General features: G+C 38.4%; 1 protein-coding gene across 1 annotated transcript; it reads right to left on the bottom strand.

Moving 5' to 3' along the window:
• Nucleotides 1-1,377: 1,377 nt before the first annotated feature.
• On the bottom strand, nucleotides 1,378-13,267 carry mmp15a (matrix metallopeptidase 15a). The gene is given in 11 exon segments (XM_051884706.1): nucleotides 1,378-2,997; nucleotides 3,356-3,471; nucleotides 5,878-6,025; nucleotides 6,817-6,955; nucleotides 8,514-8,617; nucleotides 8,620-8,755; nucleotides 9,773-9,942; nucleotides 10,416-10,720; nucleotides 10,806-10,928; nucleotides 11,436-11,584; nucleotides 12,723-13,267. Coding segments are annotated over 11 exon segments (1,947 nt in total). The 5' UTR covers nucleotides 12,840-13,267; the 3' UTR covers nucleotides 1,378-2,557.
• Between the last annotated feature and the right edge of the window lie 52 nt (nucleotides 13,268-13,319).

Here is a 13,319-nt window from a genome sequence, read left to right as displayed (position 1 = left end):
GACTGAGTAGCGGTGTGTTACACCAGTTCACTGAAAGCGTAGCTGGTGTAGCCGTTTCGTAATGTCTGATCAAACAATAAGGTGTAAGTATACAAATTTATAATTGAACATTTACAAAAGGTATAGGCTAAGCTAACAGACTAATTGGCAAACGTATGCTAAGCGAGTTTACTGGAAAGGTAGCTAGGATAGCGTTTTTTAATGCATGAACAAACAAAATAGTAATACATAAAAATGTGTAACTGAAAATTTGCAAAGGATATAAGCTAAGTTAGCAGACTAATTGGAAAACGGTACGTTAAGCTAGTTCACTGAAAGGATAGCTGTTTGTAACACCTGATCAAACAAAAAAATAAAAATGTATAACTGAACATTTGCGAAGGATATAGGCTAAGCTAGCAGACAAATTGGCTTGCAGTATGCTAAGCTAGTTCACTGGAAAGGTAGCTAGGATAGCGTTTTTTAATGCATGAACAAACAAAATAGTAATGCATATAAAAATGTGTAATTGAAAATTTGCAAAGGATATAAGCTAAGTTAGCAGACTAATTGGAAAACGGTATGTTAAGCTAGTTCACTGAAAGGATAGCTGTTTGTAACACCTGATCAAACAAAAAAATAAAAATGTATAACTGAACATTTGCGAAGGATATAGGCTAAGCTAGCAGACAAATTGGCTTGCGGTATGCTAAGCTAGTTCACTGTAAAGGTAGCTAGGATAGCGTTTTTTAACGCATGATCAAACAAAATAGTATAATACTTATAAAAATGTACAACTGAACATTTGCGAAGGGTACAGGCTAAGCTAATTGGTTAGCAGTATGCTAAGATAGTTCAGTTAAGGGGTTGCTTTGGTAGCCTTTTTAATGTTTGATCAAACAAAAAATGCATAATACATATAAAAATGTATAATTGAACATTTTGCAAAGAGTAACTGTTAACCTAGCAGGCTAATTAGCTATCAGAATGCTTAACTGGCATCCTGACTAGTTAGCTTTAAGCCAAAACTAATGAGAAATATTTGATTACACAATCTTTAGTTTTGGTTACATAGTATATTACATAATATTATATATAAATGTAATTTAAAAGACTTTATGGTCAAATTAACAGTTTAGGTGACATACATCATGAATCTAAATCTTAGGATTTTAATTGCGAGGCTTTTTCTAAAATTTGTTTCAGTTGGTGGACAGCTACATTTGGTACCTTCAACACAATAGTAGGAAAATAACATTTACACAACACTACCATTACGTAACTGATATGCTTAGAATAAAAAAAATGCTCGCTATACAGTTTAAAAGTGTTATTGTACTCAAACCAAAACAAAGGAAGTACATAATCAGTGGAGGAAGTTAAAACTTAAAGGCATACTTACAGCTGTATACTCCATTTTATTGTGAGCAAGCTACATACCAGATAATATCTGTGAACATAAGCAATACATGCCCTGCATGATTTACTCAACTGTTAATATAAAACAATACAAATCAAAAATAAATCAAATAAAACAATCAAATTAATAGTCAAGGGAGAGTTTTTCATTTGGCACTACAAAAAGCACAAAGACATTCATACTGACATGAAATACAAAAATGACACAGGTTTAAAACACAGAAGGCCATGTGAACAAAGAAAAGCATTTGCACTTTTCGCTCAAACCGAGCGGCTACTACGAAAAGCCTGCGGCGGTCAGTAAAAAAAAAAAAAAAAAAGAAGACATTTCCAACACAGTGGTGATGGTCTGCACTATTAAGGCACAGATTCAGTCATGAAAGGCACTGATGGACACAATCAGAGGCCAGAATTGCCTCTCAAAAACAAAAACTTCACAAATGAGGAGACTGGAAGTGTGGCGGGGAAAACAAAGGAAAGTCCCACAGGAAGACAAACTTTGAGGGGGGAAAAATAAGTAGGGGAGCGCTAATGTAGGTCACAAAGACAGTACAGCCACACCTCAAATCTATTCCCCCCTCCTCCTCGTCTTTGGCACGCTCAGTGGAACTCCGGCAGAGGAAATGCTGGCAGGCTACAAGCCCCCATCCCCCTCTTTTTCTCTCCATAAAGTCCAAAATCAGCAACATCTGTGTAATGCAAGCCAGGCTCCACAGGGAAGAGACTATAAACCCTGCTAAATGTGCGTGAGACAATTTATTAAGCCTGACTTTTCTTTTAACCCTGCACTTTCTGCAAGACCTCGATGCAGAGTTTGCGGTTTTCTCCATTATTGAGACCGATTAGCAGAGGATGTGAAAGAAATGTGCTGATCTGAGCTTATTTTCATACATCCAATGTTTCCCACAGTGTACAACCGAACAGTTCGGGCTCAACAGGAAAACAGAAACCTCGCAGACGGACGATTCACTTGCAACATCACACACAACCGTAAAATGACCACAAAACAATCAAAATACTATCAAAAGTGCAAATTCTAGAACAGGGTTTTTGATTGGATGAGCACCATTGAACAAATCGAACGACAAGGTGTGTGTCTCTTAGAAAACATATGTGCAGAAATACTTGGCTATTGGGTAGCGAAAGTGTGTGGATTTTGTCAGACCCACTGTTGCAGGGACCTTTTGCAGTGAACTAACACTTTAGGTGTCTCTTTCCTCTGAAGTGTGGTGATAATGATGTATATCACTCCCAGAATGCACAGCACCAGAATCAGAGGCACAGTCACCAAGATGAGGGTCATGATGTGCCCATCAGTCTCATTCACTCTTAGAATAACATCTACTTTTTCCTCGTCCTCTTTGTCATCATTTCCGTCCTCTGTATCTTCTTCATCACCATTTTTGTAGTCGTCAGGGTCTTGATTGTTGTTGGTCGTCTCTGGTGATCGGTGGTCGGGATTTACATCCGTTTCCACATCAAAGTGCACCCGGCAGCCCATGAAATCATTTAAAATCGATCTCGGGTATCCAGTGTCAACCTTCATTCGCTTGTTATCCAACCTCCAGTATCTGGTGTCTTTGTAGAAGTAAGTGTATGCTGTATGGAAAGAGTTAAAATGTGAATTAGTACAGTAAATGAATACACTAGTGACTAGTATGACATAAATTCCATATCATCATCACCAAATGCTTGATCAAAGGAGATTCTAGCCAATCGTAGACAGGCTCCGAATTTCACAGCTATAAAAAGATGTGCCAAAGACGATCATGAACAATGGCGTGAAATTAGAAGTGAGAGCAGAACATTTCTAAGTCAAAGGTCTCATTGCGCCCCAGTTTTTCAGCAATGAGGTCACATTTTCCCTCTCAGCTTTGGATTAATGGACTTGTCTCTCTTTTTTCTTGCATTCAGCTGTGACATTTTCTCGGGCAGCCGTCCCCCCAGCCTGACTCACCTCCATCATCGCTGAGGAAGGCCCCTTTTGGGGAGGCAGGAATAGAACCCCACACGCTCACTGGTTTAGGGTAATCCTTATCCATGGCACGGGATTCTTCACTAAACCGCCAATATCTTCAAGAGAAAGCAATAATGGGAAAAATGTGAACTCATTTTGAATTCTCTCTCTATGCTAATATATAAAGCCTTAGTTCACCAAAAAATTATTATACTGAGTCGGCATTCTGACATAGAACCTGGAAACGCTGGACGTAAACAGTGTAGAAGACAGGGGAGAGAAGATATTGTTGAATAAAGTCGTTATTTTTGTTTTGTTTTTGCGCACAGAAGTATTCTTGTCACTTCATAACATTGAGTTTGAACCACTGTAGTCGCGTCGACTATTTTACTACTTTTCTGGACCATGAATAACAGTAATTACAATGCTTTCTGTGGGAGATAAAAACCTCTCGGATTTCATCAAAAATATCTGATTTGTGTTTCGAAGATGAACGAAGGTCTTACGGGTTTGGAACGACATGAGGGTGAGTAATTAATGACAGAATTTTTATTTTTTGGTGAACTAACCCTTTAAACAGCTTTAAAACACATGCAAATTAACTTTCATTAACCTTTTCTGGAAAGCAGGGTGGGGAGCAGCAGCTCATTTGCATTTAAAGATACATTCACGAAAACAGCATGTTTTTCCTTCCACTCAAAAATTGACATTTTTATATAATATATTAAATGGGGTATTTTGATCTGAAACTTCACAGACACATCCTGGGAACACCTGAGACTTATATTACATCTTGTAAAAAAGGGCATAATAGGTCCCCTTTAAAAAAACATTAAAACAGAGCATGTATTTCTAACAGGCAAAATTCAGCTTCTAGTGTAAAACAGGAAAATGGTAGCACCGTAAAAGGTCAAATACATGACATCCAATCAAATTACAGCATCTTCTGTGGTCAAAACTGACTGCATCACACAAGCAGCGCGCATATGATAGGCTGCATGTAGAGTATGCTGCTTTAGCAAATCGTGCTACATTACTGCCGTTCTCCACAAGGTACCTTTGTAAAGTGGGGATTTAGCATTTACTAGCATGAAGAACAAGTATAGACACAGACTGTGATTTAAGACTCAAACTACAAAGCTTCAAAATTCACTCTTCAATGCCATTACAAACCCTATTATTTAATTTAACTCTGACTGTGTTTGGCTCTAACCTAATGGTTAGAGAGTCAGACTTGTAACCCGAAGGTTGCGGGTTTGATTCTCCTAACCCCCAGTCACTCCCTGGGACTGGGTTACCATACTTACCACTGGGTTACAATACTTGGCCGTAATGTCACTTTCACTGTCATATACACCTAGGATGGCTTAAGGGTGAGTAAATTTTGGGATAATTTTCATTTTTGGGTGAACTATCCCTTTAAGAGGGCAAATATAATAGTGGAAGAGAGGGGGTACATGCAGAAGGATGTTAAATGCCTCTAAAACGGGGAACCACTGGATTAAACCATCAAAATCTGAGGAAAATGTTTTATATTTTTAAATATTTTAATTATGAGGGAAGAACAAAAAACTTGGTTAAGGTATTTATCTGACAAAATTATTTGGCAAAAAAGGGGTAAACTACAGCTACAGGTTTTATTTTACTATGCAAAACAAAATGCATAGAAAAACAAAAATCTCACAGGAAAAAGCATACACTGACTACAACATAATAAGTTATTAAAATTTAGTTGGTTCTCTGTAGTTTTTGCATGTGTTTGTAATTTCTTTGTATGACAGCCTGGCTAAAAATTATGTCTGCACATTTTGTCATGTTTCATTGCGTTATCACAGATAAAACAACTGACTCAAAGCACAACTATGCAATATGCTTTCAAAAAACAGATTTTTAATAATTTGAATAAAGAGTGAAGATGTCAATTTTCCTAGGTCGGACATCACTTTTGGCCACTACTATATATATTTATGTATGAAAAGCTGAAAAAAACTGAAATAAATTCTAATTTAATATAATGTAATATCATTTTTGGCCACAACTGTATATATTTATGAATGAAAAGCTGAAAAAAAAAAAAAAACCTGAAATAAACTCTAATTTAATATAATATCATAGTTTTATGTGCTGTAATTTAATTTATACTATTCTTTCTTTAATTCACATTAAAATAATACATTATTAAACAGTTTTTTTCCACATCACGTTTCAGTAATGAGGAGGAGGGGGGCATGCTTAAATATTATGAAAATATATTGCAAAGGCATTACTGGTACTAAAATTTTACATTTTCTTTGTGCATTTGACATTTTTATGGTGAAATGTGACCTGGACATGTTTTGGGGAAAAAGAGTGGCATGTTGACAACTTTTTTTCATTCTTTAGTATTTAAGTCCCAGATCAAACTGCTCTCTAAAACACATTTAAATGAAATATTATGTTGTTCTGCTAATGGCTCTGTTGATGGCTAACTCCCAACCTCTTGACACATCTGGCCTTTTCCACAAGGGCCCCAGCATGTTTACCTGTCTCCTCTGAAGAAGTACGTATAGCCAGATGGTTCCCACCACACTGCCGTGTCCACTCTGTCAGGCATGCCTTGACCATAACGAAACAAGTCCTGAGGGTATCCAGATTCCACGTCTGCTTCTCTGAAAAGCCAGTATTTACTTCCTGCAGGAGTGATACAAAACACAAAGAGGGGATGGACAAAAAGCCACATTAGAGGGAAAGGGAGGGGTTGCATGGCTGAGAGATGATATCACAGAGCTCTCTATTCAACTAGTGAGATTGCACAAAAGCTGTTTTGTGTTGCATGAAAGCAAAGTTCCCTTCAAACAAATGCACAAATGAAACCTAACGTCTCACAATCTGCATAAAAAACAAGACAATAACTGGCTCTTTCCACTACACATTCCCTACTCCAACTTCTCCAGGTTTCTTCTCTCAGAATGAAAACAGAGCAGTCAGCATCTGGAGTTGAAGCTGACGCAATGCAGACCAAGTCCTGCGATGCTGCCAGACTTTCCTTCACTCCTCTCGGAGTGTTTTACAAGTGACATAATTTGACTTCAAGATCCTGTTACAGCAGGAACAGATGTTTAAAGGAGACGAGGACTGATATCTAGGAAATAATGATTTTGGTGCTGACATTTTTAAAGATGTCTATCATTCTCATACAAGCAAGATGCTCGGCTTTTTGGATCATAATAGTAACAGCTTCACTGCAAAAAAAAAAAAAAAATCTTACTTAGTATTTTAGTCTTGTTTTCCATTTAAAAAAAAATCTGTAAACCTCCTTAAAAAATTACATACTTGAGAAGCAAAACTGCGTAAGATAGTAGGACTTGTTTTCAGAAAAAAAATATTATAATAAAAATAATTTATTTTAATATAATATTTGTTTTTTTAAGCATAAACCTCAGTAAAATTAAGTTCTTAAATATTTAATTCATGACTCAGACCTTTAAAGAATACAAATTTCCCATCATGCCGTTCATAGGCAGCGTCTATGTCCTCTGGAAGCCCCATCCAGAAGAAAGAGATCGGCATTGGGTAATTATCCAAAACCCGGTTCCTCCTAACCCTCCAGAACCAACGCCCCTGTCAAAGAAAAACATCATTCACTTAATCATAACGCTCAACAGAAAGATGTGTGGAGATTTATGCTTTGTTGGAAAATTTCAACCATCTTCTTGTAGACACCTGATCCAAATGATCATCAAAACAAAACAAAAGACATTGCTAGTGGTTTACAGTATTTTTATGCAGTTGTCCAGAGAGATGTTGCTAAGATGTTTTGAGTGGGTTTTTAGGCTGCTGTCACTTTAAGACCGAATATACTGACACACATCCGGTTTCTTTCTCAACTGTTTAAGTATGACATAACCGAGAGAATACTTGCCGAGACAGGTATTTTGACATTAATTTGGGTGTATGTGTCCGTTCAAGCTCAAGTAAACGCAAAAGAGGAATTAAAGGATTAGTCCACTTTAAAAATAAAAATTTCCTGATAATTTACTCACCCCCAATGTCATCCAAGATGTCCATGTCCTTCTTTCTTCAGTCGAAAAGAAATTAAGGTTTTTGATGAAAACATTCCAGGATTACTCTCCTTATAGTGGACTTCAATTGGTCCCAAACGGTTGAAGGTCAAAATTACAGTTTCAGTGCAGCTTCAGAGGGCTTTAAACGATACCAGACAAGGAATAAGGGTCTTATCTAGCGAAACAATTGGTCATTTTCAGACCGCGTTTCTATATTCTTCAAAAAGCTTACGCTGAATGTCCTACACCTTCCCTATAAAACTTATGGAAAAAACGGAACTGGCGCTGCGTTCGTTCCGTAAGTTGAAAAGGGAAGGTGTAGGACCTAAGCTTTTTGAAGAATACGTAATGGCGGTCTGGCGGAAGCACTTGTGATGCGATCATTTGTGTCTATAAAGCATATACATTTTAATTTTTTTTAAGAAAATGACCGATCGTTTCGCTAGATAAGACCCTTATTCCTCGTCTGGTATCGTTTAAAGCCCTTTGAAGCAGCACTGAAACTGTAATTTTGACCTTCAACCGTTTGGGACCAATTGAAGTCCACTATAAGGAGAATAATCCTGGAATGTTTTCATCAAAAACCTTAATTTCTTTTCGACTGAAGAAAGAAGGACATGGACATTTTGGATGACATGGGGGTGAGTAAATTATCAGGAAATTTTTATTTGAAAGTGGACTAATCCTTTAATTCAGTGTTTGAGCGCTGTCTGAAACACACCTCTCTCTTGCGTGCACACGCTAAAGTCCAGATTTTCCTCTTTTTCAGAGTTTAAAATAGTTTGAAATCGTAACCTAGCAAGATAAAACACGTCCAAATGATAAACTTTCACTCTATGATGGTTAAACTTAGCAGTTAATCCGCGAATCACATGCGTGCCGAACCGTGGGATCAACTGCGATCTGTTGAACTCCTAATAATTAATGAACACAAATATCATCATGGTTGCTATATTACCAGAGATGGAGAAAAATCCTACTCCAGTAAGTAAAATTGTCCCTGTCCCTAAAAATGTTGGTACTCAAAAGCGCATCATTTATTTTTACCACGCTTGCGTACCAGTTATGTTCACCCCTGACTATAACCGCATTTACTGAAGATAACTCTTTCTAACCTTGAACACAAACATCTCCCCTCTCAGCATGGTGACCGTGTCAAAGTTCCCCTCGCAAATGTCAGGTGCATCCTGATCCGAGCGTGCTGTGGGATGGGGTCTATGGGACCTCTTGGTGGGGTTGACCGGAGGCACCCAGGGCTTGGTGGGCTGCAGCGAGGGTCTGGTAGTTTTCGGTTGGGCCACTGTAGTGGTGGGCTCCGGCTCGGCAGTGGTTGTAAACAGGGTTGTGGTGGGAGCTGCTTGAGTGATGACAATCTCTGGAGGGCCTGTACATACCAAACCATAATGCATTTTCACACTCAGCTAATCATCCTCTTTTCCACACACACTGACACAAAACGCGTCACACTTTTCCATCCAGCACCAAAAGGCCCATGAGGCTCATTTAGTCTGCAGTGGAAGGCTTTCAAATGGAGAAAACAGACTCAAACAAAGACACATACACTGAGAAATTCACTGGAGCAGACCTCAATGCAACTGGACTGAAGTTTCAAACTCATAAAACAGCAGAATGTGGATAATAACTGTATCATAAATGTGGCAAAGCTTAAAGAAATCATCAGATTTTAACTGATCTGCATTGTGAGAACTCACAGTTGCATCAGATACACATTTTTTGGTGGCGTTCCACATGTATCACTCTGGATTGCTTGGCTGTGACAGTGGTGGGGATTTTTCAGTGGTTCTTTCTGCAGGTTTCACTATTACACTAGACAAATGAAACCGAATCTTCATTCAAATGATTCATTCAGAAACACTGAACAAAACAAGTGATTTTCTTCATGAGTGAATCACTGAATCATTCAGTTAACCAATTCATTAAAGAAAACATTGATACATTCAGGAACAAAGCAAATGACTACCTTTATGAGTGAAATCTCTGCATAACTGCGATATTATAACCATTTATTTAAAAAACATTGATTCATTCAGGTACTTAACTGTGTTTTTGAGTAAATGACTGAATCATTCACTTATTTAGGAACAACGCACCACTACTGTGTTACTCACAGACACACAACGGTTCTGTTGTTGTTTTGTTTGGAACTGTATTTGTTGGCGAAATTGACAGTAGCTGTCAATATTGTGTCTCAAATGTAAGTTATTACAATATTAACCTCTTGTTTATTGAACTGTTGTGTAAAAGCATCACAGTACCACATACACAAATTAATGTGAATTCATATAATGGATCTAACTTAACTAACTATAATGGATAGTAAGATAAATTAACTGAAACAGGAAGTATATTAGACTAGCTTACCATAGATCTGGTGAATGCCATTTATATCATCTTCAGCCAATGAGAAGCTCTCTGTGTCCATCCACTGGTAGAAAGGCGCCATGATGGCGGAAGGGTCGTTGGAGTGCTCCAACCCCAGTGCGTGACCCAACTCATGAACTGCGACCAGAAACAAGTCGACACCTACAACCACAGAAACAAAGGGTTAAATCTGTTGGTGAAAATATTAAGACATTTCAATGCTGCTAATGAAACCCCTCAGGTCCTACTCGCCCCGCTCTGTGTGGGCCTCGAACCTGGGTCTCTGGCATGGGAGGCGGGTGTGCTAACAAGGACGCTAAAGACACAGTCTCTAAGGCAAGGGGAGTGAGGTTTACTAGCCGGCCTCTGTTACACTCACCCTCCTAAACCTCACTCCCATCCGGGTCACAGTACTAATGTAACCCCTCAGGTCCTACTCGCCCCGCTCTGTGCGGGCCTCAAACCCGGGTCTCCGGCGCGGGAGGTGGGCACACTAACAAAGAGGCTCTCACTAGCTGGCCTCTGTTACACTAACATCTAAAATTTCTGTGAGAAGTAAATGCTAACCTAATATACAGTGAAAAAAAGTTAATTTACTTTGAAGTAGGAAAATGACTGCAGAAAATTGTTCACACCTGAGCCCTCCCGTTGGTTCAAGGTCCATGGCTCGTCTACATCGAAATGTGTGTCTCCTCCCATTCCGGGACCTGGGAAAAAAGCATGTGCCAGAGACCCTCCTTCCCCATCGAAGAGAGACATATCGCCATGATACCCAGAGGCAAACAGTAGTATTATGTCTGGCCCCTCACTGCCATTCTTTATCTCGTGATATGGGACCTCCTCGAACCGCACAGGCGTTACTTTCTCCCAAACCTTAAAGGCTTTGCGAATAGCCTCATAGGTCAGCTCCTGGCCAACTTTGGGTGAGTGGTTCTGAATACTTGAGCAGGAAATAAAGATGTTTTTTCTGGTCATCATTAGCTTGATCAATGTTGAATTTGTTTTTGTATTGATGTTTCATTCACCTGTAAGTCAGCTTGTCCTGATCCCACTTGTGGCCAGTAAGCGCATACCGCTTACGCCGAGCACCTCGCTCTGTTGACTCCTCAAAACGATCAGGCACTCCACAGCGAGGTCTTTTCATGGCTCTGAAAAAATTAATAAATAAATAAATAAAATATATATATTCATATATATGAATAAAAGCCTAATTTCAATCTGTTCATCATATAAAGCGATTGTGTCTCTTCATAAAATTTGGACTAAACCGCTCGATTCATATGGATTAATTTTACGATCTCTTTATGAACTTTTTGAAGCATCAAAGTGGTAGTTGCTTAGCTGTCTATGGAGGGACAGAAATCTCTCTGATTTCATCAAAACAAAAATCTTAATTTGTGTTATAAAGATGAACGAAAGTCTTACAGGTTTGGAACGATATGAAGGTGTGTAATTAATGATAGAATTTTCATTTTTGGGTGAACTAACCCTGCTTTAAGTAGTAAGCGTTATGGATAATCTACATGACCTGGTTACACTGTAGGACAATAACTTATACTCTTTTTTTTCTCAGTTAACTCCACACAATTACAGACTGAACTCAGACTGAGCTCTTGTTGTTGTTCTATGGGCAGTTGAATAAGAGGAAATCATACTTCAGAGTGGCCAAATCCATGTGTCCGGTCACCTCCAGGCCATAGAAGCGCTGCATATCCTTGATGGCACTAGAAAGGATCTGGGCTGACTGCATGGTGGACATCTGTCTGCTAGCCTGGGACAGGTAGCCATACGTCCTCAGCCATGACTTTAAGGAACAACAGACACAGAAAATGTTGGAGAGGACAATGTGTTAAAACTACAAAGTATTGTGGTGAGGATGGGATTACATAAGAGAAAGGAAAAAAAAAAAAAAATTACAGATCAGGAAGACATTAATACACGAGATGCGTTCTTATTACACAACTATCCACAAGAATCCAAAGGCAAATGTTATGGAGGTCCTTAAAGCCTTAAAACTAGATAAACACTGTCTAAACTCAAACCATATTTTTAAAAAATGCACCAGAGACAAGTTTTGAATGTTTGGTTAAGCACTGAATATTAATAATCTGAATATGTTCACAGTTAAGACTCCTGCCACATGGTCAGGCTATGAGTGAGGCCAGATGTAAACATCCTTAGGCACATCCTTACACACCACATGATAGATCTGGAGATGTTCACCAGGGGTTGTGCTACAGAAACATCCCATCTTAATTCTTGACTGTGAAATTACCATGGTTAGTAAACAAACAGGATATTATTCTGATGTTACTGTAATACAGCCCCAGATTTACAAGTAAACCAATGAAACCCTATGATCCTATGAGGAGCGGGGAAAAAACACTTTGAAATTCGCTTTTATTTTAATAAAATAATAAAAAAAAAAAGCTTATAAAGATCTAATTGTAAAGAAAGACAAACTGACCACTTTATTGATCCAACAATAGAATGACCAATATACTATAAAATAATAATTTATAAGCAATATATAATATAAATATTTTTAATAATATCTATTGCTGTCATTTATACATTACATTTTAGTTGTTTATCTATATAACAAATATATTTTCATCTTTGTTTTGGGATGTCTGATTGTAAAATGCCCGCATTTCACTATTTAAAAAAGTTGAGTAATTATCTAAACAATACAATAAATACAATAAATCAGTAAACCTGATATTAACTGATTGAAAAGTGGAGATGATAATCTTTTTTTATTTTTAAATGTGATGCTTTTTCCCCTAAACTGAACCTAAAGCTAATTATTCCAATCCTGAGCGACCAGAACAAAATGCAGCCAAACAAAATTTCACAACTCCACATGTAAAAAATACAAACGCCACACAGTTTGTTTCGTGTATTTTTGTACAACACTCAAAACGAGTCAGTCTACAAACCTCTGCGTTGAAAGCGTCATCTTCTGCAGCTGTTTCAGCAATGTTGACAAACAGCAGAACGAAAATCATACAAATGGGTCTCAGCGACCGATGCGATCTACTCCTGCGGGCTGACATCTCTCCACTCCCGGGACAGCAATGAAAAATGAACGCACAACCTTCTCCCTCACTGGAACCGTTTAAATGGACACCTGAGAGTCTTTTACCACCAAAACATGGTCATCGTTCTTCACTGACTACAACTTAGTGCACGTTTCTCTTCTCCCGTCAAGTTCTCCCTCGTGCAAACAATTCGCAAAGGTCTCCAGTGGCGCGCGCACGCTTGTAAACTATAACATTAGCATGAGCAGCAGCTACCCATTAAATATTGAATAAAAGACTACTTGTTGATATTTGCATTGCATTGTCTATGTTGATGTAAGTGCCGCCTGGATAAACCCATCTAGAATCGACGAGGACCAGGCGGCGCGTCCTCGAACTGATCCTCAATTTTTTTGTAGGACACCAAATATGAGCATGAAAGCTCATCAGGATCTCATGCTGATCTGCAGCACGCAGCCGCACCCGATTCCCTGCCCACTTTCTCTGTTCACCTTT

This window comes from Ctenopharyngodon idella, chromosome 24 (assembly GCF_019924925.1).
Source record: "Ctenopharyngodon idella isolate HZGC_01 chromosome 24, HZGC01, whole genome shotgun sequence".
NCBI lineage: Eukaryota > Metazoa > Chordata > Actinopteri > Cypriniformes > Xenocyprididae > Ctenopharyngodon > Ctenopharyngodon idella.
This window is presented reverse-complemented; position numbering and strand designations above follow the sequence as displayed.